The sequence below is a fragment of the Petromyzon marinus genome, unplaced genomic scaffold (assembly GCF_048934315.1).
Source record: "Petromyzon marinus isolate PM22_M1 ecotype Great Lakes invasive population unplaced genomic scaffold, UKy_Petmar_22M1.pri1.0 PM_G_Scaffold_7, whole genome shotgun sequence".
Lineage (NCBI taxonomy): Eukaryota > Metazoa > Chordata > Hyperoartia > Petromyzontiformes > Petromyzontidae > Petromyzon > Petromyzon marinus.
Window position 1 is genome coordinate 2,595,285 of NW_027423024.1, and position 27,020 is coordinate 2,622,304.

The window sequence follows — 27,020 nt, forward strand, 5'->3', positions numbered from 1 at the left end:
CCCTTAGAAGGACTCTGACTCTGGGGCTCTGGGGCCGCACCACTGGCTTGCTGTGCCGGCCCTGAAAAGGGCAGCGGTCACAGGAGTTCCAGGGTCTCACCTAGCTGGCCTTCTTTCTTCACTGGTTGCTTCAGCCTCGGGCCCCACACTCTGCCCCGAGCTCCCTGGCTCCCCGCACTTTATACCCACTGGAGCCTTAGCGGACGTTGTTGTAGCCACCAAGGTGTGGGTGAACCACACCTTCCCGTGCCATGTGTTTATTCCCCATAGCACCCCTACATCACCCCCTCCCGTGTAACCCGCAGCCGTCCCGGCTGCAACAATACTCGAACAATAAACACAACAAACCCCCACCCGTGCGTGCCTCATAAGAACGAACACCCCAATAAATAACCCAACCCACCTATACAAAATTACACTATATACACATATACATTGTACCCCCCCCCCCCCCCCCCCCCCCATCAACGCAGCAAGAAAACTTAACAGTGAACAACAAGAGTAACAAGAACCATTTTTACAACAAGCGGCGCATTTTGGCGCGAGTCCGATTTGCGGGTCCATCGTAGGGGGAGGGTCCGGTCGGCCCGGCAGTGGGCACTGGCTGTGCAGGTGCACCGTCTTCCGTCACCCCGGAAGGGCAAACTCCGTCCCCACCGGGTAGCGCAGGCGCGCTGGAAGCTGCCATTCTTGAGGCGCCTGAAGGTGGAACAGTTAGCGAAGCATCAAGGGCAGGTGACGAAGACGCCGTCCGGGAGTCAGCGGAGACATCACATGCTCGGCCTGTGTAATGTGGTGGAGGGACGCGCGGCGCCACAAACGGCTTCAGACGCGAGGGGTGTACGTACCAGCGGCGTTTCCCCCACTGGATACGAACGCACTGCGGCCGCATAACCTTCACAATAACCACAGGGCCCCTCCAAGGCCGCAACAATTTCGCCGAGGTCGCCAACGGCACCTGAGGGCAGTGCAGCCAGGCTTGATCGCCTGGCTTCCACGCATGTGTGCGTGATTGGCGCGATCGCAACCTCTCGTTGGCCTTCTGCCGAGAGGAAGAGTTTTGGGCCGCTGCCTCCCGCGCCTCGGTCAACCTCAGGATATTAAATTTAACGTGGTCGGCCAATTTCGATTTTCTGCTGGTTTCCGAGACGCGGAGCTGATTCGCAATTGGTGGGTCAACGTCGCGACCGTACATCAAAAAGAACGGCGAGAAGCCGGTTGCCGCGTGAGGAGCCATTCTATAGGCGGCCAAAACCCCCGGAATGTGAAGGTCCCAATCGGTCTGGGAGTCACACACCTGGTGACACAACATAGATGTGAGCATCCTATGCAGCCGCTCCACCATGCCATCGGTTTGTGGGTGATAGGGGGAAGTGCGAATCTTTTTCGTACCAAGAAGCGCACACACCTCGTGCAGAAGGACGCCAGAGAAGTTCTTCCCTTGGTCAGTCAGCAGCCGTTCGGGAGCACCCTTGTCGAGGACATAGCCCTGGACAAAGGCCTCGGCAACGGCTGCTGCTGACTGGTTAGCAAGAGGCCATGCCATAGGCCATCGGGTGAAATATTCCACGCCAACCAGCAGGTACTTGTTACCCCTAGGGGTCGCAGGGAAGGGCCCCAATATATCGAGTGCGACGAGTTCGTTAACCCGAGAGACCGTGATAGATTGTAGCGGTGGGCAGGCGCCTTTCGCTGGTGGTTTTCGTTGGGCGCACTGAGTGCATGCACCCAGGAGGTCATCCACATCCCTTGCCATACCCGGCCAGAAGAAATCCAGCTGGAGCACGGCAAGGGTCTTGTGGGTCCCCAGGTGCAAAAGTCGCTCGTGTGCGGCCCAAACGGCCTTACCCCGCAAAGCGGATGGCACCACAAGCCTGTGACGGCAGGCCCTCCCATCCCAATGCATTAGGAGCCCCTGGAGCAGCCCGTACGAATCAATCCCCGCGACCCCCCGCACGGAACCCCCTGCGCGACGACGCAACGCGAGGAGGGATGCGTCCTCCATCTGGAGGCGCCCCCATTCCGCAACGGACAACCCCAGCAAGGAGTCCGCACCTCCCTCCCCGACAGGACCCTCAGGCAAGGGGTCCTCAGTGGCAGCAGCGAGAACCGGGATATCTAAGGGGGGGCTATCCTCTGGCGGCTTACAACGCCCCGATCCCCTGAGACAAGCGCAATCTGAGGCGGGCGGCAGGCGAGACAGCGCATCCGCATTAGTGTGCCGAGCACCCTTCTGATATGTGGTCGTGAAATCATAATCCTGAAGGATTTCGAGCCATCGGGACAATTGCCCCGAAGGCTGTGTCACCCGCAAGGCATATTGTAATGCCGCATGGTCCGTACGGACAGTGAAATGCCGACCGTACAGGTATGGGCGATACTGTTGCATAAAAAAAACAATAGCCAAGAGTTCCCGACGCGTGACGCAGTATCTCTGTTCCGCCGGAGACAAAACCCTACTGCCATAAGCCACGACGCGTTCCACACCACAGATCACCTGTGAGAGCACACCCCCAATGCCCGTATTGCTGGCGTCTGTATCGAGCAGGAAGGGTTCCGAAAAATCCGGGTAGCTCAATGGAGGGGCCCGCACGAGAGCGTCGCGAAGGGAACAAAAAGCGACCTCCTCCTCCTGGCCCCAGTGAAATTTCACTCCCTTCGCCGTCAGAGCGTGTAAGGGCTTAGCAATGGTCGCGAAATCCGCGACGAACCGCCGGTAATAAGACGCAAATCCAATGAAACTCCTGACCTCAGCCACCGAGGTGGGGGTTGGCCAGGAGTTGACACACTGCGTCTTTGCGGGATCGGTGGATATGCCCGAGCGGCTGACGATGTGCCCCAAATAGCGTACGGATTCCCGTAACAGCTGGCACTTTTGCGGCTTAAATTTCAAATTCGCAGCACGCATTTTGAGGAACACGGCGCGCAAGCGCAAAAGGTGTTCGTCAAATGTCTTGCTGAACACGATGACGTCATCCAGATAGATCAAACAGACGTTCCACTGTAAGCCAGCCAAAACCAGTTCCATAAGGCGCTGAAATGTCGCCGGAGCGGAGTGTAATCCCATAGGTAAGTCACTGTGTGTGTATATACACTGTGTGTATACACTGTATGTGTGTGTACACTGTGTATGTGTGTACACTGTCTGTGTGTACACTGTGTGTACATTGTGTGTGTGTACACTGTGTGTGTGTACACTGTGTATACACTATGTGTATACACAGTGTGTACACTGTGTGTGTGTACACTGTGTGTATACAATATGTGTATACACACTGTGTGTACACTGTGTGTGTGTACACTGTGTGGGTACACTGTGTGTATGTGTACACTGTGTGTGTGTACACTGTGCGTGTAGACTGTGTGTGTGTGTTCACTGTGTGTGTATGTACACTGTGTGTATACACTGTGTGTGTGTACACTGTGTGTGTGTACACCGTGTGTGTACACAATGTGTGTACACTGTGTGTAACAGTGATCATAGGGACTGTGACCGAATTTTTAACAATAAACTACATAAATAAATTATAACACCAAAATCTAGAGCCATATTTTAGGCCACTGTCCATAGACAGTGTTGAGTCTATGGACAGTGTTGAGTCCATGGGCAGTGTTGAGTCTATGGTGCAGTTCTGAGTCTATGGTGCAGTCTTGAGTCTATGGGCAGTGTTGAGTCTATGGTGCAGTGTTGAGTCTATGGGCAGTGGTGAGTCTATGGGCAGTGTTGAGTCTATGGGCAGTGCTGAGTCTATGGGCAGTGTTGAGTCTATGGGCAGTGCTGAGTCTATGGGCAGTGTTTATCAGTTCTACAGAATCTGAGCCTCGCTCGCACTGCGTGTTCGCCTATCCGCACTACGATTTATAAAAGCGCCCTGCTAAGGCCTCACGTGATAACAGCCCCACCGAGTCGCCTGCCTGTGATTCGAGGCACGGAACGTCGAATCTCCTCCTCCACCACGACCACACGAGGACATTGTTTTGTTTATAACCTCACCACGAAGGAGGATATAGCTCAAGACCCCCTCCCCAGACACCTACGCAGCGTTGCGCTGGTGAGTGCCGCGTTGAGGCCTATTCCGGGAGTGTCACCGGTCTCGGCTAGATTGCCCAGCCGGCCGAGGCGGCACTTTGGCCGGCTACAGATGCCGCTGTCATGCGATGGTCTCCATAGAGACCTGGAAGATGGTCTCTAGGTTATGTTGTGGGTTAGCAAGCTTCCAAAGGATGCGTGAAGGCTGCCGCTAGGCTTTTGTAACGAATCTTTGCTGCGTGTTTTAAACTTGAATTATTTGCAATGCACGCGTGTCAATGTGCTCTAGAGGAGTTGTAGAACCCTAGCTGCCACTGCTATTCAGTGGCCTAAATTATGGCTCTAGATTTTGGTGTTATAATTTATTTATGTAGTTTATTGTTAAAAATTCGGTCACACTCCCTATGATCACTGTTACATTGCATTTATGGCTTTTATTTTGGTGATTTCGAAAAAAATTGTTTTGGCCATGTTTTTGTTTATTGTAGTACGGAGTTAGACTGATGGCTTTAATCTTACTTGTCTTGTGGTTGTTGTTGTTATTTGACTTGCATCCCACTGGGATTTTTGCACACAGCGTTGGTGTACGGTGCTATTTCAGGAATATTTTGATATTTTTTTCCTGTATTTTCTGTTTGCACAGTCACGTAATCACTTTAAGATGTTTTCTTGTTCATGTTTTTTGTTTGTTGCGGTTGCACCCGATTCAAGAGCCGAATGGCTCACAGGGCTATACCAAATAAATGAACTATGAACTATGCGTCGCTCAAAGACTTCACTCGAGCGCGTCGTGTTCAAGCTCGCTTTGTCTACCTTAGGAGCTTACAAAGTGCCGCCCAATAATTTACTGTGCGTCTGCCTCTTAGACCGAGTGAATCGCTTGAACAAGTGCACATTCAGAAGCGTAAACTCTGCGAGTATCTCGTTTTAAATTTAGATTTAAAGCTTTCGTGACTGCAGTAATTCATATTCTTAGCTCTTTCGGTAAAGTCACGTTGAAGGGAAACAATAAAATATATAAAACAATAAAAATTCTCACGACGTTTCGACCTGATGACGACCGTTTGTGTTATGGTCGAAACGTCGTGAGAATTTTTATTGTTTTATATATATTATTATTTTATTGTTTCCCTTCAACGTGACTTTACCGAAAGAGCTAAGAATATCTCGTTTTATTCATAGTCCGTGTTTCCAAGGATGAAACAAATTGCACATTCTCATTACCAATACATCGACCTGGCTGGCGGTCAAAGTTGCCAGGAGCCCCTTTCCCTGTCGGCTTAACATTTTTTTCAACTCAATTGTTTTTTACACAGCTCTTGGACAGACGTGCGGCAGTGTTGGTTTCTATCCTGGAAGGTGCTCTCACTTCAGGGGCTGTTTCATTGATGGGAAAAAAAAAAACCTGAGCTGGGGGTGTAATCAATGTTGTTTTATTGATCTAGTTTAAAACAATCAGCACGAACATCGGTGCCAAACTAACACGATGTGAGGCGCTAGATTTGAAGCTTTCGTGATGTGCAAGGATTCATACTCTGGCTTATTTTCGGTGAAGTCGCGGAGGTAAAAAAAATAAAGTTAAACCCAAGTTAAACTTTAGCAGCCTTATAGTTTACAGCAGTATGCTCTGCAAGGCAACCAGTTTGTCAGCTTAACTACTGCCTCCTGCCTCTGGTTCACGTGTGTAATGCTCTTCAACCTGCACACGGCCATCTCTCCGTCCCCAACCCCCTGCAGCATAACAGAAGGCGGCTTAACTTAGCCCCCCCCCACGGCCCTTCTTGTCTCTCCCCCCCCTTAACCTGTATACAATCTCGGGTGTCTTAGAGTTCCTCTTTGGTTCTATTCGGTAAAGTCACGTAGGTAAAAAATAAAACAAAAATCACGACGTTTCGGCCACAACACAAGCGACCTTCATCAGGTGAAAGGATCAGGCTGTCTCGAGGACAGCGCTGGAGTGAAACACAGCCACGCTCAGACCGCGACCTTTAAGCTGTCCACGGTCTGAGCGTGGCTGTGTTTCACTCCAGTGCTGCCCTCGAGACAGCCTGATCCCTTCACCTGATGAAGGCCGCTTGTGTTGTGGCCGAAACGTCGTGATTTTTGTTGTTTTATTTTTTACCTACGTGACTTTACCGAATAGAACCAAAGAGTATGGATCCTTGCAGTCACGAAAGCTTTAAATCTAGAATTGGCTTAGAGTTCTCTTCACTTGATGTAGCAATTTTTACCGTGATGGTTTCCACCTCAAGACGGAAGCTTGTGCTACTGCCTCCGAAATGTCGTGATTTTAATTGAGTTGTTTTTTATTTATTTATTTATTTTATTGATTTTTTTTTACCTACGTGACTTTAGCGAACAAAAAACAAAGAGTCCGATGTGAGGAGGCGTTTTCCCCAACGTTCGTTTTCTGCGGTGGCAAAAAATGCAGCCTCTGCGAAACGATGAGAACCTAAACATTTTGCTCAACGCAGGAGGAACGTGTCCATCAACGAGGGAGCTTTAGGCATGCATCCAATTGTCCCTTGTGAAGGAGGAGGTCTTTAACCCGGCATGGTTGTCACCTGGTGCACAGGAGGTCGTGGGGTTTGATACCGACCCTGACACTCCCTGCTGTATCTTTGGAGTTGACGTTTCTCGCGCCCCGCGGCCGCGTGGATTTCTCTCCCCGAGTCCTCCGGTTTTTTCCCCTCCACATTCCGAAACGCCACGCGTTTAGAGTATTTTGCCCTGAATGTCCACTTGATATCAGCCCACTATTTGTGGGCCAGGTCTCTTCTTAAAAAGAGCTATGTAGCACGGTGGTGTGCTTCACGTGGCAACATTAAACATTGGTTACTTTTATTAGTATAGATTTTTTTAAAGTGATTTGTTTACTCTTCCTGTAACTCTGCACTCACGCCGTGTTTTTGTTTAGTGTTTGTTGTCATGTTTTGACCCAGTGCCACAGCTGGACATCTGTGACAAAAAGAGCTTCGTAGCGCTTTGGATTCCTCCTCTTGCAGTCTAAATAAATATCATTTCCACTGCTCCTCCTACTCCCTCCCCTTCACCCCTCCTAGCCAAGTGAAGGAAGCCTCCAGGCCGACCATCTGCCACCCCCCCCCCCCAATGGAGGCTTTCCACACCACCACCCGTTTAGTGGCCTTGCTGGTCGTTGTGCTGGGCGACCGTCACAACCCCTTCGCCCTGCCGCTTGACCGTGAGTAGCAAACAGCGCCGCTACCCCACTTGAGACGATGCCCCCTCTCAACGCTACTCCCACTAAAGGCCATCGACTAAACTCGACACTTTTGACTTCACCAGGCAATGCCCACTGAGCTTCGTGGCTTTTATTTTTTTCAGAAGCGCCCCGGCTCTTGCAAATGATGGCTTCAACGAAGCACTTCGACGTTCAAGCGGGGCCGAGTACTCGAAACACTTGTGGGTATCTGTGTGAGTAGTGTGTGGGTCTCTGTGTGAGTAGTGTGTGGGTTTCTGTGGGTCTCACACAGAGACACAAATACTACTCACACAGAGACCCACACACTACTCACACAGAGAGACCCACACACTACTCACACAGAGAGAACCACACACTACTCACACACAGAGACCCACACACTACTCACACAGAGACCCACACACTACTCACACAGAGACCCACACACTACTCACACAGAAACCCACAGTCTACTCACACAGAGACCCACAGACTACTCACACAGAGACCCACGCACTACTAACAGAGAGACCCACAGACTACTCACACAGAGACCCACACACTACTCACACAGAGACCCACAGACTACTCACACAGAGACCCACACACTACTCACAGAGATACCCATAGACTACTCACACAGAGACCCACAGACTACTCACACAGAGACCCACACACTACTCACACAGAGACCCACACACTACTCACACAGAGACCCACAGACTACTCACACAGAGACCCACACACTACTCACACAGAGACCCACACACTACTCACACAGAGACCCACACACTACTCACACAGAGACCCACATACTACTCACACAGAGACCCACACACTACTCACACAGAGACCCACACACTACTCACACAGAGACCCTACTAACACTCTGCTGTATTTTCGCCCGCAGCTGCGGTTATCATCTCTGGCCACGTACGGTACCAAAGAAGCTCACATGAGGTGTATGCAGCAAAGCAGCAACCTCCGGAAACACGACGGAAAGGTGCACGGTTGCGACATCACACACACACACACGTACAGGGCCCAGTTGAGTACGCAGTTTGTTAAGGTGCAACACTGCAAGTACTTGCTCGGCCCGGAGCGACCCCCCCCCCCCCACCCTCGGGAGCGACCTCTGCCCGCTCGCTGTCTCTGCCCCCCCCCCCACCACCGCCTCACACAGCCAACCCCCCGTCGATGTTGTCGGAGCAAGACAGGATGTACAGGGCGAGAGAGGGAGAGGCGGTGTACATGGAGTGCTCGGTGTGGCCGCCCGCCACCATCCTGTGGTGAGACCGAACGCCGCGCCTGAGCGTCCGTCCCTCTCCGCCTCTCCTCTCGCTCTCCGCTCGCTGGAGACTCTTTTTGTTTATTTCACCGCCTGATGCCCACCGAGCCGTGCAGCTGTTTTTCAGAAGCTACCCGGCCATGTTGCAAACGACGGCCCTGACGACGCGCCTCGAAGCTCCCTGTCGCGAGGGCTGTACGTGCCCTGAACTTCTTTCGCACCCTACGTGGCCAACCGTGCTAATCTGTGCCTCCGTGGATCTGGGTGTCTGTGGGTCTCTCTGTATGTGTACGTGCCCTGAACTTCTTTCGCACCCTATGTGGCCAACCGTGCTAATCAGAGGCACGAGAGCCGAGTCTGTTTTGGAATGCCGCCAGCGGGTTTGCATGGCTGGCCACGTACGGAGCGAAAGAAGTTCAACATAGAACACTTCCATAGACTTCAATGCTAAAGGCTCCCATAGACTTCAATGTTAAAGGCTCCCATAGACTTCAATGTTAAAGGCTCCCATAGACTTCAATGTTAAAGGCTCCCACAGACTTCAATGTTAAAGGCTCCCATAGACTTCAATGTTAAAGGCTCCCATAGACGTCAATGTTAAAGGCTTCCATAGACTTCAATGTTAAAGGCTCCCATAGACTTCACTGTTAAAGGCTCCCATAGACTTCAATGTCAAAGGCTCCCATAGACTTCAATGTCAAAGGCTCCCATAGACTTCAATGTTAAAGGCTCCCATAGGCTTCAATGTTAAAGGCTCCCATAGACTTCAATGTTAAAGGCTCCCATAGACTTCACTGTTAAAGGCTCCCATAGACTTCAATGTCAAAGGCTCCCATAGACTTCAATGTCAAAGGCTCGCATAGGCTTCAATGTTAAAGGCTCCCATAGGTTAACATTTATAATTTCACGCGCGCTGGGGCGGGGTAGGGCGACTGTCGATGGCCGCCACGCAGACGTGGCTCAGAGCGAGAGAGCGAGAGAGGGGCACTCAACGCGGCGGAGGGCCGCGTGAACCTCGCCGCCCCAACGTCCCCCGGGACGTTCGCCTCCGCGTCTCGCGAAGCAGCCGACCCCGGATCTCAAATCCCCCGACGGCATCGCCGTCAAACCTCAACGGTTCACGCCCCCCACGCCCCCCACGCCCCCCACGCCTTCCCGCGCACCGCCAGGTTCAGGAACTACCAGAGCTTGAATGTTGAGGGCGAGCGCTTCCAGATCTTCGAGAATGGCACCCTTCACATCGTGGACTTGCGGCGCGAGGACTCGAACACTTACACCTGCTTCGCCATCAACAACCTGAACACCGGCCAGCTGCGGGCGCATCTCTCCGTGGAAGGTGAGCAAAGTCGCCGCCGGCAACAAACCCGCCTGCCGGAATCCCTCTCCGATCCGGCGCCGAGCCGTTAGCCGCCGCCGCACCGCAACCGCCGCCATCGAAGACGAAGATCCCCCACCGTGTAGCCCAGGGGTAGGCAAATGTTTTGACTCGCGAGCCACAGTGCGTTCTAAAATTTGACAGAGGGGCCGGGCCAGGAACAGATGGATGGAGTGTTTGTGTGAACTAAATATAAATGACGTGTTAAAAATCATTACGTGAAAGGATTTGGCCTTTAACAGGTAGCAAAGCATTTATTTGCAAGGCAATTTAACAAATTGCACGAATCTGAACAATACAAAAACATGTCGTAACGTGACTGATCAAACATCGTGAAAACAGCGCCGTCTAATGGGGAAATGGGGGCATTACAGGAGAAAGGTAACATTTAATTTAATAATAATATTTGGACAAGTTCGGCGGGCCAGATTAAAAAGCCCAACGGGCCCTAGAAGGCCCGGGGGCCGTACATTGCCCACGTCTGGTGTAGCCTCAACAGGCCGCAGGGGCAAGCGCTGTTAGCAAGTAGCACCTGTGAAGGCCGGCACGGCGCACGAGGGGGTGGGTGGCCAGCGCCACGCCCGACCGCCTTTGTCTCCCCGGTGCTGGCGATGTTCGCCACACACCGCGCCGGGTGCTCGTTTGAGGCCGAGTCGACCTAGGGGAGGCCCAAGACGGGTTCAGATAATCATCACCGCGTGTTGGTGGCCGTGAGCGGGAATCGAACTTGGGTTCGGCCGGGTTCGTAGTGCGGCGTAGCGCGGCGTAGACCGCTACACCCGCCGCCGCCACCACCACCACCATTAACTACCACCACCATCACCCCCACAACCACCCCCACAGTGGCGTCGGACGGTGAGGAGGAGGACGAGGAGGAGGAGGAGGGGGACGAGGAGGAGGACGAGGAGGAGGACGAGGAGGAGGACGAGGACAAGGAGGACGAGGAGGAGGACGAGGAGGACGAGGAGGAGGGCCAGGACGATGGCAAGGAGGCCTCTACGTCCTCGCCATCGGCCCCCAACGCCGGTAGCGGCCGTGACGGCGGTGCTGACGATGGCGAGGATGACGACGACGAGCTGTTAGCTACCTCGCCAGGTACGCGGGAGGGCGGCGGCTTGGATCGTCTGTCCACCCTGACGATGCAAATGGCCGTGGTCAGCCCAATGAGGTCGGCGGCGCGGAAAGTCCTGGGTTTTAAAAAAACTGGGTTTCTGGCCACCCCGTGAATCTCCATTGGCTGCTCGGGTTCCCAAGTGCTTGCTCCATTCATGCTTGGATTCAATGTTAAAGGCTCCCATAGACTTCAATGTTAAAGGCTCCCATAGACTTCAATGTTAAAGACTCCCATAGACTTCAATGTTAAAGGCTCCCATAGACTTCAATGTTAAAGGCTCCCATAGACTTCAATGTTAAAGGCTCCCATAGTCTTCAATGTTAAAGGCTCCCATAGACTTCAATGTTAAAGGCTCCCATAGACTTCAATGTTAAAGGCTCCCATAGTCTTCAATGTTAAAGGCTCCCATAGACTTCAATGTTAAAGGCTCCCATAGTCTTCAATGTTAAAGGCTCCCATAGACTTCACTGTTAAAGGCTCCCATAGACTTCACTGTTAAAGGCTCCCACAGACTTCAATATTAAAGGCTCCGACAGACTTCAATGTTAAAGGCTCCCATAGACTTCAATGTTAAAGGCTCCCATAGACTTCCATGTTAAAGGCTCCCATAGTTTTCAATGTTAAAGGCTCCCATATACTTCAATGTTAAAGGCTCCCATATACTTCAATATTAAAGGCTCCCATAGGCTTCAATGTTAAAGGCTCCCATAGACTTCAATGTTAAAGGCTCCCATAGACTTCAATGTTAAAGGCTCCCATAGACTTCAATGTTAAAGGCTCCCATAGACTTCAATGTTAAAGGCTCCCATAGACTTCAATGTTAAAGGCTCCCATAGACTTCAATGTCAAAGGCTCCCATAGACTTCAATGTCAAAGGCTTGCATAGGCTTCAATGTTAAAGGCTCCCATAGGTTAACATTTATAATTTCGCGCGCGCTGGGGCGGGGTAGGGCGACTGTCGATGGCCGCCACGCAGACGTGGCTCAGAGTGAGAGAGCGAGAGAGGGGCACTCAACGCGGCGGAGGGCCGCGTGAACCTCGCCGCTCCAACGTCCCCCGGGACGTTCGCCTCCGCGTCTCGCGAAGCAGCCGACCCCGGATCTCAAATCCCCCGACGGCATCGCCGTCAAACCTCAACGGTTCACGCCCCCCACGCCCCCCACGCCCCCCACGCCTTCCCGCGCACCGCCAGGTTCAGGAACTACCAGAGCTTGAATGTTGAGGGCGAGCGCTTCCAGATCTTCGAGAATGGCACCCTTCACATCGTGGACTTGCGGCGCGAGGACTCGAACACTTACACCTGCTTCGCCATCAACAACCTGAACACCGGCCAGCTGCGGGCGCACCTCTCCGTGGAAGGTGAGCAAAGTCGCCGCCGGCAACAAACCCGCCGGCCGGAATCCCTCTCCGATCCGGCGCCGAGCCGTTAACCGCCGCCGCACCGCAACCGCCGCCATCGAAGACGAAGATCCCCCACCGTGTAGCCCAGGGGTAGGCAAATGTTTTGACTCGCGAGCCACAGTGCGTTCTAAAATTTGACAGAGGGGCCGGGCCAGGAACAGATGGATGGAGTGTTTGTGTGAACTAAATATAAATGACGTGTTAAAAATCATTACGTGAAAGGATTTGGCCTTTAACAGGTAGCAAAGCATTTATTTGCAAGGCAATTTAACAAATTGCACGAATCTGAACAATACAAAAACATGTCGTAACGTGACTGATCAAACATCGTGAAAACAGCGCCGTCTAATGGGGAAATGGGGGCATTACAGGAGAAAGGTAACATTTAATTTAATAATAATATTTGGACAAGTTCGGCGGGCCAGATTAAAAAGCCCAACGGGCCCTAGAAGGCCCGGGGGCCGTACATTGCCCACGTCTGGTGTAGCCTCAACAGGCCGCAGGGGCAAGCGCTGTTAGCAAGTAGCACCTGTGAAGGCCGGCACGGCGCACGAGGGGGTGGGTGGCCAGCGCCACGCCCGACCGCCTTTGTCTCCCCGGTGCTGGCGATGTTCGCCACACACCGCGCCGGGTGCTCGTTTGAGGCCGAGTCGACCTAGGGGAGGCCCAAGACGGGTTCAGATAATCATCACCGCGTGTTGGTGGCCGTGAGCGGGAATCGAACTTGGGTTCGGCCGGGTTCGTAGTGCGGCGTAGCGCGGCGTAGACCGCTACACCCGCCGCCGCCACCACCACCACCATTAACTACCACCACCATCACCCCCACAACCACCCCCACAGTGGCGTCGGACGGTGAGGAGGAGGACAAGGAGGAGGAGGAGGGGGACGAGGAGGAGGACGAGGAGGAGGACGAGGAGGAGGACGAGGACAAGGAGGACGAGGAGGAGGACGAGGAGGACGAGGAGGAGGGCCAGGACGATGGCAAGGAGGCCTCTACGTCCTCGCCATCGGCCCCCAACGCCGGTAGCGGCCGTGACGGCGGTGCTGACGATGGCGAGGATGACGACGACGAGCTGTTAGCTACCTCGCCAGGTACGCGGGAGGGCGGCGGCTTGGATCGTCTGTCCACACTGACGATGCAAATGGCCGTAGTCAGCCCAATGAGGTCGGCGGCGCGGAAAGTCCTGGGTTTAAAAAAAACTGGGTTTCTGGCCACCCCGTGAATCTCCATTGGCTGCTCGGGTTCCCAAGTGCTTGCTCCATTCATGCTTGGATTCAATGTTAAAGGCTCCCATAGAATTCAATGTTAAAGGCTCCCATAGACTTCAATGTTAAAGACTCCCATAGACTTCAATGTTAAAGGCTCCCATAGACTTCAATGTTAAAGGCTCCCATAGACTTCAATGTTAAAGGCTCCCATAGTCTTCAATGTTAAAGGCTCCCATAGACTTCAATGTTAAAGGCTCCCATAGACTTCAATGTTAAAGGCTCCCATAGTCTTCAATGTTAAAGGCTCCCATAGACTTCAATGTTAAAGGCTCCCATAGTCTTCAATGTTAAAGGCTCCCATAGACTTCACTGTTAAAGGCTCCCATAGACTTCACTGTTAAAGGCTCCCACAGACTTCAATATTAAAGGCTCCGACAGACTTCAATGTTAAAGGCTCCCATAGACTTCAATGTTAAAGGCTCCCATAGACTTCCATGTTAAAGGCTCCCATAGTCTTCAATGTTAAAGGCTCCCATATACTTCAATGTTAAAGGCTCCCATATACTTCAATATTAAAGGCTCCCATAGGCTTCAATGTTAAAGGCTCCCATAGACTTCAATGTTAAAGGCTCCCATAGACTTCAATGTTAAAGGCTCCCATAGACTTCAATGTTAAAGGCTCCCATAGACTTCAATGTTAAAGGCTCCCATAGACTTCAATGTTAAAGGCTCCCATAGACTTCAATGTCAAAGGCTCCCATAGACTTCAATGTCAAAGGCTCGCATAGGCTTCAATGTTAAAGGCTCCCATAGGTTAACATTTATAATTTCGCGCGCGCTGGGGCGGGGTAGGGCGACTGTCGATGGCCGCCACGCAGACGTGGCTCAGAGCGAGAGAGCGAGAGAGGGGCACTCAACGCGGCGGAGGGCCGCGTGAACCTCGCCGCCCCAACGTCCCCCGGGACGTTCGCCTCCGCGTCTCGCGAAGCAGCCGACCCCGGATCTCAAATCCCCCGACGGCATCGCCGTCAAACCTCAACGGTTCACGCCCCCCACGCCCCCCACGCCCCCCACGCCTTCCCGCGCACCGCCAGGTTCAGGAACTACCAGAGCTTGAATGTTGAGGGCGAGCGCTTCCAGATCTTCGAGAATGGCACCCTTCACATCGTGGACTTGCGGCGCGAGGACTCGAACACTTACACCTGCTTCGCCATCAACAACCTGAACACCGGCCAGCTGCGGGCGCACCTCTCCGTGGAAGGTGAGCAAAGTCGCCGCCGGCAACAAACCCGCCGGCCGGAATCCCTCTCCGATCCGGCGCCGAGCCGTTAACCGCCGCCGCACCGCAACCGCCGCCATCGAAGACGAAGATCCCCCACCGTGTAGCCCAGGGGTAGGCAAATGTTTTGACTCGCGAGCCACAGTGCGTTCTAAAATTTGACAGAGGGGCCGGGCCAGGAACAGATGGATGGAGTGTTTGTGTGAACTAAATATAAATGACGTGTTAAAAATCATTACGTGAAAGGATTTGGCCTTTAACAGGTAGCAAAGCATTTATTTGCAAGGCAATTTAACAAATTGCACGAATCTGAACAATACAAAAACATGTCGTAACGTGACTGATCAAACATCGTGAAAACAGCGCCGTCTAATGGGGAAATGGGGGCATTACAGGAGAAAGGTAACATTTAATTTAATAATAATATTTGGACAAGTTCGGCGGGCCAGATTAAAAAGCCCAACGGGCCCTAGAAGGCCCGGGGGCCGTACATTGCCCACGTCTGGTGTAGCCTCAACAGGCCGCAGGGGCAAGCGCTGTTAGCAAGTAGCACCTGTGAAGGCCGGCACGGCGCACGAGGGGGTGGGTGGCCAGCGCCACGCCCGACCGCCTTTGTCTCCCCGGTGCTGGCGATGTTCGCCACACACCGCGCCGGGTGCTCGTTTGAGGCCGAGTCGACCTAGGGGAGGCCCAAGACGGGTTCAGATAATCATCACCGCGTGTTGGTGGCCGTGAGCGGGAATCGAACTTGGGTTCGGCCGGGTTCGTAGTGCGGCGTAGCGCGGCGTAGACCGCTACACCCGCCGCCGCCACCACCACCACCATTAACTACCACCACCATCACCCCCACAACCACCCCCACAGTGGCGTCGGACGGTGAGGAGGAGGACAAGGAGGAGGAGGAGGGGGACGAGGAGGAGGACGAGGAGGAGGACGAGGACAAGGAGGACGAGGAGGAGGACGAGGAGGACGAGGAGGAGGGCCAGGACGATGGCAAGGAGGCCTCTACGTCCTCGCCATCGGCCCCCAACGCCGGTAGCGGCCGTGACGGCGGTGCTGACGATGGCGAGGATGACGACGACGAGCTGTTAGCTACCTCGCCAGGTACGCGGGAGGGCGGCGGCTTGGATCGTCTGTCCACCCTGACGATGCAAATGGCCGTAGTCAGCCCAATGAGGTCGGCGGCGCGGAAAGTCCTGGGTTTTAAAAAAACTGGGTTTCTGGCCACCCCGTGAATCTCCATTGGCTGCTCGGGTTCCCAAGTGCTTGCTCCATTCATGCTTGGATTCAATGTTAAAGGCTCCCATAGAATTCAATGTTAAAGGCTCCCATAGACTTCAATGTTAAAGACTCCCATAGACTTCAATGTTAAAGGCTCCCATAGACTTCAATGTTAAAGGCTCCCATAGACTTCAATGTTAAAGGCTCCCATAGTCTTCAATGTTAAAGGCTCCCATAGACTTCAATGTTAAAGGCTCCCATAGACTTCAATGTTAAAGGCTCCCATAGTCTTCAATGTTAAAGGCTCCCATAGACTTCAATGTTAAAGGCTCCCATAGTCTTCAATGTTAAAGGCTCCCATAGACTTCACTGTTAAAGGCTCCCATAGACTTCACTGTTAAAGGCTCCCACAGACTTCAATATTAAAGGCTCCGACAGACTTCAATGTTAAAGGCTCCCATAGACTTCAATGTTAAAGGCTCCCATAGACTTCCATGTTAAAGGCTCCCATAGTCTTCAATGTTAAAGGCTCCCATATACTTCAATGTTAAAGGCTCCCATATACTTCAATATTAAAGGCTCCCATAGGCTTCAATGTTAAAGGCTCCCATAGACTTCAATGTTAAAGGCTCCCATAGACTTCAATGTTAAAGGCTCCCATAGACTTCAATGTTAAAGGCTCCCATAGACTTCAATGTTAAAGGCTCCCATAGACTTCAATGTTAAAGGCTCCCATAGACTTCAATGTCAAAGGCTCCCATAGACTTCAATGTCAAAGGCTCGCATAGGCTTCAATGTTAAAGGCTCCCATAGGTTAACATTTATAATTTCGCGCGCGCTGGGGCGGGGTAGGGCGACTGTCGATGGCCGCCACGCAGACGTGGCTCAGAGCGAGAGAGCGAGAGAGGGGCACTCAACGCGGCGGAGGGCCGCGTGAACCTCGCCGCCCCAACGTCCCCCGGGACGTTCGCCTCCGCGTCTCGCGAAGCAGCCGACCCCGGATCTCAAATCCCCCGACGGCATCGCCGTCAAACCTCAACGGTTCACGCCCCCCACGCCCCCCACGCCCCCCACGCCTTCCCGCGCACCGCCAGGTTCAGGAACTACCAGAGCTTGAATGTTGAGGGCGAGCGCTTCCAGATCTTCGAGAATGGCACCCTTCACATCGTGGACTTGCGGCGCGAGGACTCGAACACTTACACCTGCTTCGCCATCAACAACCTGAACACCGGCCAGCTGCGGGCGCACCTCTCCGTGGAAGGTGAGCAAAGTCGCCGCCGGCAACAAACCCGCCGGCCGGAATCCCTCTCCGATCCGGCGCCGAGCCGTTAACCGCCGCCGCACCGCAACCGCCGCCATCGAAGACGAAGATCCCCCACCGTGTAGCCCAGGGGTAGGCAAATGTTTTGACTCGCGAGCCACAGTGCGTTCTAAAATTTGACAGAGGGGCCGGGCCAGGAACAGATGGATGGAGTGTTTGTGTGAACTAAATATAAATGACGTGTTAAAAATCATTACGTGAAAGGATTTGGCCTTTAACAGGTAGCAAAGCATTTATTTGCAAGGCAATTTAACAAATTGCACGAATCTGAACAATACAAAAACATGTCGTAACGTGACTGATCAAACATCGTGAAAACAGCGCCGTCTAATGGGGAAATGGGGGCATTACAGGAGAAAGGTAACATTTAATTTAATAATAATATTTGGACAAGTTTGGCGGGCCAGATTAAAAAGCCCAACGGACCCTAGAAGGCCCGGGGGCCGTACATTGCCCACGTCTGGTGTAGCCTCAACAGGCCGCAGGGGCAAGCGCTGTTAGCAAGTAGCACCTGTGAAGGCCGGCACGGCGCACGAGGGGGTGGGTGGCCAGCGCCACGCCCGACCGCCTTTGTCTCCCCGGTGCTGGCGATGTTCGCCACACACCGCGCCGGGTGCTCGTTTGAGGCCGAGTCGACCTAGGGGAGGCCCAAGACGGGTTCAGATAATCATCACCGCGTGTTGGTGGCCGTGAGCGGGAATCGAACTTGGGTTCGGCCGGGTTCGTAGCGCGGCGTAGCGCGGCGTAGACCGCTACACCCGCCGCCGCCACCACAACCACCATTAACTACCACCACCATCACCCCCACAACCACCCCCACAGTGGCGTCGGACGGTGAGGAGGAAGACGAGGAGGAGGGGGACGAGGAGGAGGACGAGGAGGAGGACGAGGAGGAGGACGAGGACAAGGAGGACGAGGAGGACGAGGAGGACGAGGAGGAGGGCCAGGACGATGGCAAGGAGGCCTCTACGTCCTCGCCATCGGCCCCCAACGCCGGTAGCGGCCGTGACGGCGGTGCTGACGATGGCGAGGATGATGACGACGAGCTGTTAGCTACCTCGCCAGGTACGTGGGAGGGCGGCGGCTTGGATCGTCTGTCCACCCTGACGATGCAAATGGCCGTGGTCAGCCCAATGAGGTCGGCGGCGCGGAAAGTCCTGGGTTTTAAAAAAACTGGGTTTCTGGCCACCCCGTGAATCTCCATTGGCTGCTCGGGTTCCCAAGTGCTTGCTCCATTCATGCTTGGATTCAATGTTAAAGGCTCCCATAGACTTCAATGTTAAAGGCTCCCATAGACTTCAATGTTAAAGACTCCCATAGACTTCAATGTTAAAGGCTCCCATAGACTTCAATGTTAAAGGCTCCCATAGACTTCAATGTTAAAGGCTCCCATAGACTTCAATGTTAAAGGCTCCCATAGACTTCAATGTTAAATACTCCCATAGACTTCAATGTTAAAGGCTCCCATAGACTTCAATGTTAAAGGCTCCCATAGACTTCAATGTTAAAGGCTCCCATAGTCTTCAATGTTAAAGGCTCCCATAGACTTCAATGTTAAAGGTTCCCATAGACTTCAATGTCAAAGGCTCCCATAGACTTCAATGTTAAAGGCTCCCATAGACTTCAATGTTAAAGGCTCCCATAGTCTTCAATGTTAAAGGCTCCCATAGTCTTCAATGTTAAAGGCTCCCATAGACTTCAATGTTAAAGGCTCCCATAGTCTTCAATGTTAAAGGCTCCCATAGACTTCACTGTTAAAGGTTCCCATAGACTTCACTGTTAAAGGCTCCCATAGACTTCACTGTTAAAGGCTCCCACAGACTTCAATGTTAAAGGCTCCCACAGACATCAATTTTAAAGGCTCCCACAGACTTCAATGTTAAAGGCTCCCATAGACTTCAATGTTAAAGGCTCCCATAGACTTCAATGTTAAAGGCTCCGATAGACTTCAATGTTAAAGGCTCCCATAGTCTTCAATGTTACAGGCTCCCATAGACTTCAATGTTAAAGGCTCCCACAGACTTCAATGTTAAAGGCTCCCACAGACTTCAATGTTAAAGGATCCCACAGACTTCAATGTTAAAGGCTCCCACAGACTTCAATGTTAAAGGCTCCCACAGACTTCAATGTTAAAGGCTCCCACAGACTTCAATGTTAAAGGCTCCCATAGACTTCAATGTTAAAGGCTCCCATAGACTTCAATGTTAAAGGCTCCCATAGACTTCAATGTTAAAGGCTCCCATATACTTCAATATTAAAGGCTCCCATAGGCTTCAATGTTAAAGGCTCCCATATACTTCAATGTTAAAGGCTCCCATAGACTTCACTGTTAAAGGCTCCCATAGACTTCACTGTTAAAGGCTCCCACAGACTTCAATGTTAAAGGCTCCCACAGACTTCAATGTTAAAGGCTCCCATAGACTTCACTGTTAAAGGCTCCCATAGACTTCACTGTTAAAGGCTCCCATAGACTGCACTGTTAAAGGCTCCCATAGACTTCACTGTTAAAGGCTCCCATAGACTTCAATGTTAAAGGCTCCCATAGACTTCACTGTTAAAGGCTCCCACAGACATCAATTTTAAAGGCTCCCACAGACTTCAATGTTAAAGGCTCCCATAGACTTCAATGTTAAAGGCTCCCATAGACTTCAATGTTAAAGGCTCCGATAGACTTCAATGTTAAAGGCTCCCATAGTCTTCAATGTTACAGGCTCCCATAGACTTCAATGTTAAAGGCTCCCACAGACTTCAATGTTAAAGGCTCCCACAGGCTTCAATGTTAAAGGATCCCACAGACTTCAATGTTAAAGGCTCCCACAGACTTCAATGTTAAAGGCTCCCACAGACTTCAATGTTAAAGGCTCCCACAGACTTCAATGTTAAAGGCTCCCATAGACTTCAATGTTAAAGGCTCCCATAGACTTCAATGTTAAAGGCTCCCATAGACTTCAATGTTAAAGGCTGCCATAGACTTCAATGTTAAAGGCTCCCATAGACTTCACTGTTAAAGGCTCCCACAGACTTCAATGTTAAAGGCTCCCACAGACATCAATTTTAAAGGCTCCCACAGACTTCAATGTTAAAGGCTCCCATAGACTTCACTGTTAAAGGCTCCGATAGACTTCAATGTTAAAGGCTCCGATAGACTTCAATGTTAAAGGCTCCGATAGACTTCAATGTTAAAGGCTCCGATAGACTTCAATGTTAAAGGCTCCCACAGACTTCAATGTTAAAGGCTCCCATAGACTTCACTGTTAAAGGGTCCCATAGACTTCAATGTTAAAGGCTCCCATAGACTCACGGAGGTGCACACATCGAGGGCAGTCAACAAAGTTCCGGTCAAACGGAGATAAAAGAACGCTTTGAAAATAAAAAAGATTCTCAGCATCGCAACTCTGGGCAGGGGTTTGCTGTTTTGGCAAAGAGCGTTGTTGACACTCGGGTGTTGGTGGTGGTGGTGGTGGTCCACCGCTCACCGCAGAGGAGTTACAATCGGGCACCCGACGTCGATGATGTGACAGTCGGCGTTTTAATTTACCAAATAGTTTTAAACGTAGTGTTATGGATCGTCTCTCTGAATGATTGGGTGAGTGGCAGAGTGAACAAGTGAGGAAGAGGTTTCAGTCTCAACTACCAACAACCTCCAACAAATCTTCCATCCCCTAGGACAGGGGTCGGGAACCTTTTTGACTAAGAGAGCCATGAAAGCAAAAAATTTGGAAATTTATTTCAGTGAGAGCCATATAATATATTTTAAAAGTGAATTCAACTAAATGTCAGTATAATAAGCCTCTGAATTTATTCTTTTAAATAATGTTGTTATAACACTCACCATTAATGCGACTTCTGGTGCTGCATGGATTTGCTGATGTCTTTGTAGTCGGGTTGGTACTTGGTGAGGTTAAGCTTCATGCAAGCGTTGAGGCTTTCATCCGTTAAACGTGATCGTAGGTTGGACTTGATGTTTTTAAGATGTGAGAATGACTGCTCACATGCATACGTAGATCCAAACATGGTCAATACAGCAATACTCACACGCTGCAGTGTGTGGTATGTGACAGGAAGCGCGTTCCAAGTTTTGAGAATCAGCTGGTCTTCGGGTTGGAGTTTTTTCATTTCTGTCCACATGTGCTTGCTCGCCAACTCCGCTTTCTGTCGTGTGATTCTTTCCAAATCTTCATTCAGTGACTTGAACTTATTCACCCACATGTCTGAGGCCTTCAGGTCAGCCACTTCTGCTTCAAAATCTCTGACGGAGACACCAGGGATGTAATTCAGGTCGGCTGTGTTCAGTGAACACTCGTTTGGATGGGTGATGAACTTAAAAAGACGAGTGTGCTCACGAAATTCTCCAAAGCGTGCTTTGAAGGACTGTAGGAGACTGGATGTGCAGCCAGCTAGCTGGTGGAGATCAAGGTTTTGAATGGGCTCACTTGCTGTGCATGCATCTTTAAATTGGCTCAGTTTTTCAAAATGTAGTAAACAACCTGTTTCAAGATCCGTGATGAAAAGCTCCAGCTTGTTTTCAAAAGCAAATACAGCTTGTTGAAGGGATAACACTGTATTTCCAATGCCTTGCATTTTCACGTTGAGCTGGTTCAGATGTTCAGTCAGATCTACGAGATAGTAAAACTTGAGGAGCCACTCGGTGTCGGCTAGCTCAGGATGCCCGACGCCTTTCATTTCAAGGAAAGTCCGGATTTCGTTCAGACAAGCCGCAAAACGGCTAAGCACCTTCCCTCTTGACAACCAACGCACATTGCTGTGCAAAAGCAGACCAGGATAGTTATTTACAACTTCATCCAGCAGTGTTTTAAACTGGCGATCATTTAAGGCTCGGGCAACAATAAAGTTGATCACACGAATGACCAGCGACATCACTTCGCCAAACTGCCTGTCACACATCTGAGCACAAAGTGCCTCCTGGTGTATAATGCAATGGAAACTTAGGATGGGTCTATTTTCATGTTCACGGAGAAGCGCCACAAATCCTTTGTTTTTCCCCACCATACACGGAGCACCATCAGTACACACTGAGAGAAGTTTATCCATAGGTAGACTTTTTTCTTGAGCAAACTCCATGAAAGACTTGAATAAATCCTCACCTCTTGTGGACCCTTTTAATGGCAGAACAGCAAGACTTTCTTCGCGCAGTGTGTCACCAACAGCATATCTTGCAATCACGCTGAACTGCGACAAATGGCTCACGTCTGTTGACTCATCCAAAGCCAGAGAAAAGAACGGCGCTGCATTTATGTCCTTCACTTGCGTTTCCTCCACTTTGTTTGCCATCACGATGGTACGATCATGAACAGTTCTTGCCGACAGAGGCATGTCTTGTATCCGTTTGATTATCTTGTCTTTGTTCGGAAGATCATCAAAAAGTTCATTGGCTACATCCAGCATGAACGTTTTAGCATACTCGCCATCTGTGAATGGTTTTCCGTTCCTCACTATTGCTAAAGAACCAGCAAAGCTAGCCAAATTATAGTCACCTTGCCGGGTCCATACGCGGAGTTGCTGCTGGCTAGCTTGCACCCTGCTCAGAAGCTCTTGGCACGCTTTCTTTCTGCTGTCTCCCGCAGGGTATTTTGATGCAAAGGTAGCGTGGCGCGTGTCGAAGTGCCGCTTTACATTCGACCGTTTCAACGATGTAATTTTGTCATTGCAAATTAGACACACCGCAGAACCCGCTCTCTCCACAAAGGCGAATTCTTCGGTTCAGTCGTCCTGAAATGTACGATACTCGTCGTCTTTTTTTCTTTTCGCCATCTTCTTCGTCGAAGGGTTAGCTTTGAGCTAATGACCGAGCAGACACAGTCTCAGACTGATTCAAAAGGGGGCGTTTACCTGTTTTACCCAGCAACGGCAAACGTAGGCCAGTATCATCCAATTAAAATAATGGACAATTGCTCCTGCAGCCCTGAACAGGACATGCGCAGTGAAAAATCGATGGATGGATTAAAACAAGTGAGAATATTTTGTTTTATCTGCGAGCCATATGCAATCATCAAAAGAGCCACATCTGGCTCGCGAGCCATAGGTTCTCGACCCCTGCCCTAGGAGGTGGTGGTGTTGGTGGTGGTGGAGATGGTGGCGGTGGTGTTGGTGGTGTTGGTGGTGGTGGTGTTAGTGGTGTTGGTGGTGGTGTTGGTGATGGTGGTGTTGGTGGTGTTGGTGGTGGTGGTGTTGGTGTTAGTGGTGTTGGTGGTGTTAGTGGTGTTGGTGGTGTTGGTGGTGGTGGTGTTGGTGGTGTTGGTGGTGGTGTTGGTGTTGGTGGTGTTGGTGGTGGTGTTGGTGGTGGTGTTGGTGGTGGTGTTGGTGGTGATGTTGGTGGTGTTGGTGGTGGTGGAGATGGAGGAGGAGGCGGAGGGTTGTAAGAGGCCCCCCGGTACTCGTACATTGCTCTCATCATAGCGATGGCGACTGACGTCTCGTTTCTCCGCTTGCTCCTTTGCAGCGGCGACGACATCATCAGCGACGTCATCAGCGGCGACGACGTCATCAGCGACGACGTCAGCGGCGGCGACGACGTCAGCGGGGCGGGCGTCTGCCACCAGCAAGGCGTCTTGCTGCCCCGGTGCCGCTTGGGCCACGGCGCTTCTGCTCACGCTGGTGCCGTCGTTGGCGCGCGGCGGCGACGTCTAGAAGGAAGCTTTTCTTTCTCGCTCTCGCAAAAATCTTTACGATTTGCGATGCCCCGTTGCGTTCCGACATCGTTTCTCGTTTCCACGCATTCACGTTGTCCGAGTTTTATTGGGGGAGAAAAGTGACGCGCCGTGTGCCCGCGACGTCTCGCGGAGAGCCGTCTTGCGTGACGATTTTAAACGCGAGTTGCGACTGAGTCATGCCCTGAAGTTGTTCCGTGCTGCTGCTGCTGCCGTGCTGAAGACGTAATGATAAAGGCGCCAAGTTAGCTGTTGCTGCTGTTGTTGACACAAATGTTGCCGTTGTTGATGGTCCAGCTGAGGCAGGGAGAAGCTGCCTTAGTCTTGCGGGGCGAACGCTGTTGTGGATCTGGTGGGGGGGGGGGGGGGCGCTGTGGTGCTCTGTGAGTGATGTACAGCAACGGGAGACTAGAGTCTTGTGCGTCCGTCTCGTCTCACACGCTTAGGTGAGGACATCACTGATTAAGAATATTATTTTGTTACCAGGTTAAGAAGGGCCCACAACTGGGGCCTATCATTGGCTTCCGATTTCACCGATTTTCCTCGAGTCGAAATAAAAACATCTGATTGTGAATATAACAGCACGAGCTTTAACTACCCGGCTTCGCCCGGGACTTGGATTCACCACGTCCGGCCACCTTTGTCTCCCGATGTTCACACCACAACATTTACACGTTTGAGGCTGACTCGACCTAGGGGAGGCCCAGGACCGGTTGAAATAATCGTCACCGGTGGTGGCCGTGAGCGGGAATCGAACTCGGGTCGCCGGGTTCGTAGCGCAGCGTAGCGCTAACCACTACACTACCGCTCCCCCCCCCACACACAGACACACACAGACACACACACAGCCACACACAGACACACACACAGACACACACAGACACACACACACACAGACACACACACAGACACACACACAGACACACACAGACACACACACAGACACACACAGACAACGCTAACCGCTACACTACAATGCGTTACGCTTCCACGTGCGCGGGTCACGTGACAGATTTGATGTCACAGCTCACTTGCCGTGCAAAAAATAAATGCATTATTGAGCTCCCCCCCCCCCCCCCCCCCCTAAAATAGAAGCTAAAAGTGTATTTTTATAATGTTTGCACGGTGTACAGTCTGGAAAGTACCCACATGGCAAATTTAAAGTTTGTTGAATGTCGGGATGTACGCTAAACATTTTGAACAGACACACATAATCACAACTTTGCCTTTTATATATCTGGAGATAAGGGAAACTACCGTTCGCAAACTATCACGGTTTGAAAGAGACGCTTAACGACGCCTCGGTGGTGTTTAAAGAAGTTGTTACCACGTAAAATCTCCACATTCTATGGGGAGCAAAATAAACACATCATGCTCCAGTTTAAATGCCCCGACCACCCGTGAGATCACCACGGAGCTTAGGCCAAGTTCGCTGACAGGTCACAGGACAGACCCAGATGCCATGGGTTGACTGACTTGAGACAATTGGCAGATGCATCACAGTACACATCCACACCCACCCTCCCACTCACCCACCAACCGATTCACCCACCCTTTCACTCACTTACCCACTCACCTACCCAGCCACTCATCTACTCATTCAGTCATTCGCCCACTCACCTACCCACCCACTCATCTACCCATCCAGTCATTCGCCCACTCACTTACCTACCCACTCACCTACCCACCCACTCACCTACCCACCTACTCACCTACCAACCCACCCACTCATCTACCCATCCAGTCATTCGCCCACTCACTCACCTACCCACCCACTCATCTACCCACCCACTCACCTACCTACCCACTCACTCACCTACCCACTCACTCACCTACCCACTCACTCACCTACCCACCCACTCACCTACCCATCCACTCACCTACCTACCCAGTCATTCGCCCACTCACCTACCCATCCACTCACCTACCCACCCTGTCATTCGCCCACACACCTACCCATCCACTCACCTACCCACCCACTCACCCACCCACTCACCTACCCACTCACTCACCTACCCACCCACTCACCTACCCATCCAGTCATTCGCCCACTCACCCCACACCACACCGCACCGTTTGAACCTCTTCCTCCTGCGCTGATACGAGCCGTCATCAAAGATGTTCGCAGCCGCCGGGTCCACGACCCAGTGATTGCTTCTGCCCGGCTGGCCCGGCCTTCTGGGCACTTTAACGAAGCAGTCTTCAAACGTGAGGCAGCGACGGACAGAGTTTCCCCGCTTCTTGTCATTGTTCTGATAGAAGGGGAAGTTCTCAGTAATTAAGCGACGGATGTCCCTCGCTGTCAGGCGCCCCTCGGCCGGGATGACAATTGCCATTGTGGTGCCACAACAGAGAAGCCGCTCCGTCGAAACCGGGGCAGTCGCTGTGCTGCTGCGACCGAGAAGCCACCCGGCTCCCATCACAGCACTTCCTCTGCCCCCCCCCCCCCCCACCTAAACACACACACACTCAAGTAGGGTCTCATGGGGAGGGGGGGGGGTACCTGCCCTGAGTTGTTACCCGAGAGGCCCCCTCGTGGGGGTGCTCCACGGTTTCTCAGGGTTAGGGAATTGGCAGGCACCCCCCCCCCCCCCCAGGCCAAATGGCACTGCGGCGCCGTGGCTTAACTTAGAATTAAATGACCACGGAGAACTCGCTGAGAACTGCAGTGAGGAGATGCCTAGGACACACGCGGACCAGCAGACAGGTGGGGAGCGGGGCAGCGCGGGTTAAGCGTCTCTACCCATGGTGCACCGCGGGTTAGCGTCTCTACCCATGATGCACCGTGGATTAACGGCCCTACCCATGATGCACCGCGGATTAACGGCCCTACCCATGATGCACCGCAGATTAACGGCCTGACCCGTGATGCACCGCGGATGGGCGGTGCGAGGGCTTTGAAAGGAGGATAA

The 27,020-nt window shown here is 52.0% G+C and overlaps 2 protein-coding genes and 1 long non-coding RNA gene across 3 annotated transcripts; all 3 read left to right on the forward strand.

The window, feature by feature from the left end:
- Positions 1-3,856: 3,856 nt before the first annotated feature.
- On the forward strand, positions 3,857-9,927 carry LOC142920165 (uncharacterized). The gene is made up of 6 exons (XM_076062634.1): positions 3,857-4,052; positions 7,093-7,232; positions 7,376-7,453; positions 8,143-8,235; positions 8,416-8,521; positions 9,690-9,927. The coding sequence occupies exons 2-6, from the start codon at positions 7,142-7,144 to the stop codon at positions 9,925-9,927; spliced, it is 606 nt and encodes a 201-aa protein (XP_075918749.1). The 5' UTR covers positions 3,857-4,052; positions 7,093-7,141.
- Positions 9,928-10,742: 815 nt separating this feature from the next.
- Positions 10,743-13,286, forward strand: LOC142920197 (uncharacterized). The gene is made up of 3 exons (XR_012938694.1): positions 10,743-10,990; positions 12,202-12,368; positions 13,251-13,286. It is a non-coding gene; the product is annotated as an uncharacterized LOC142920197 (long non-coding RNA).
- A 1,196-nt stretch (positions 13,287-14,482) lies between these two features.
- Positions 14,483-24,689, forward strand: LOC142920166 (uncharacterized). The gene is made up of 6 exons (XM_076062635.1): positions 14,483-14,499; positions 14,714-14,880; positions 17,009-17,084; positions 17,214-17,380; positions 18,263-18,505; positions 23,901-24,689. Exons 1-6 carry the CDS (start codon positions 14,483-14,485, stop codon positions 24,086-24,088), a joined length of 858 nt encoding a protein of 285 aa, XP_075918750.1. The 3' UTR covers positions 24,089-24,689.
- The last annotated feature ends 2,331 nt before the right edge of the window (positions 24,690-27,020 follow it).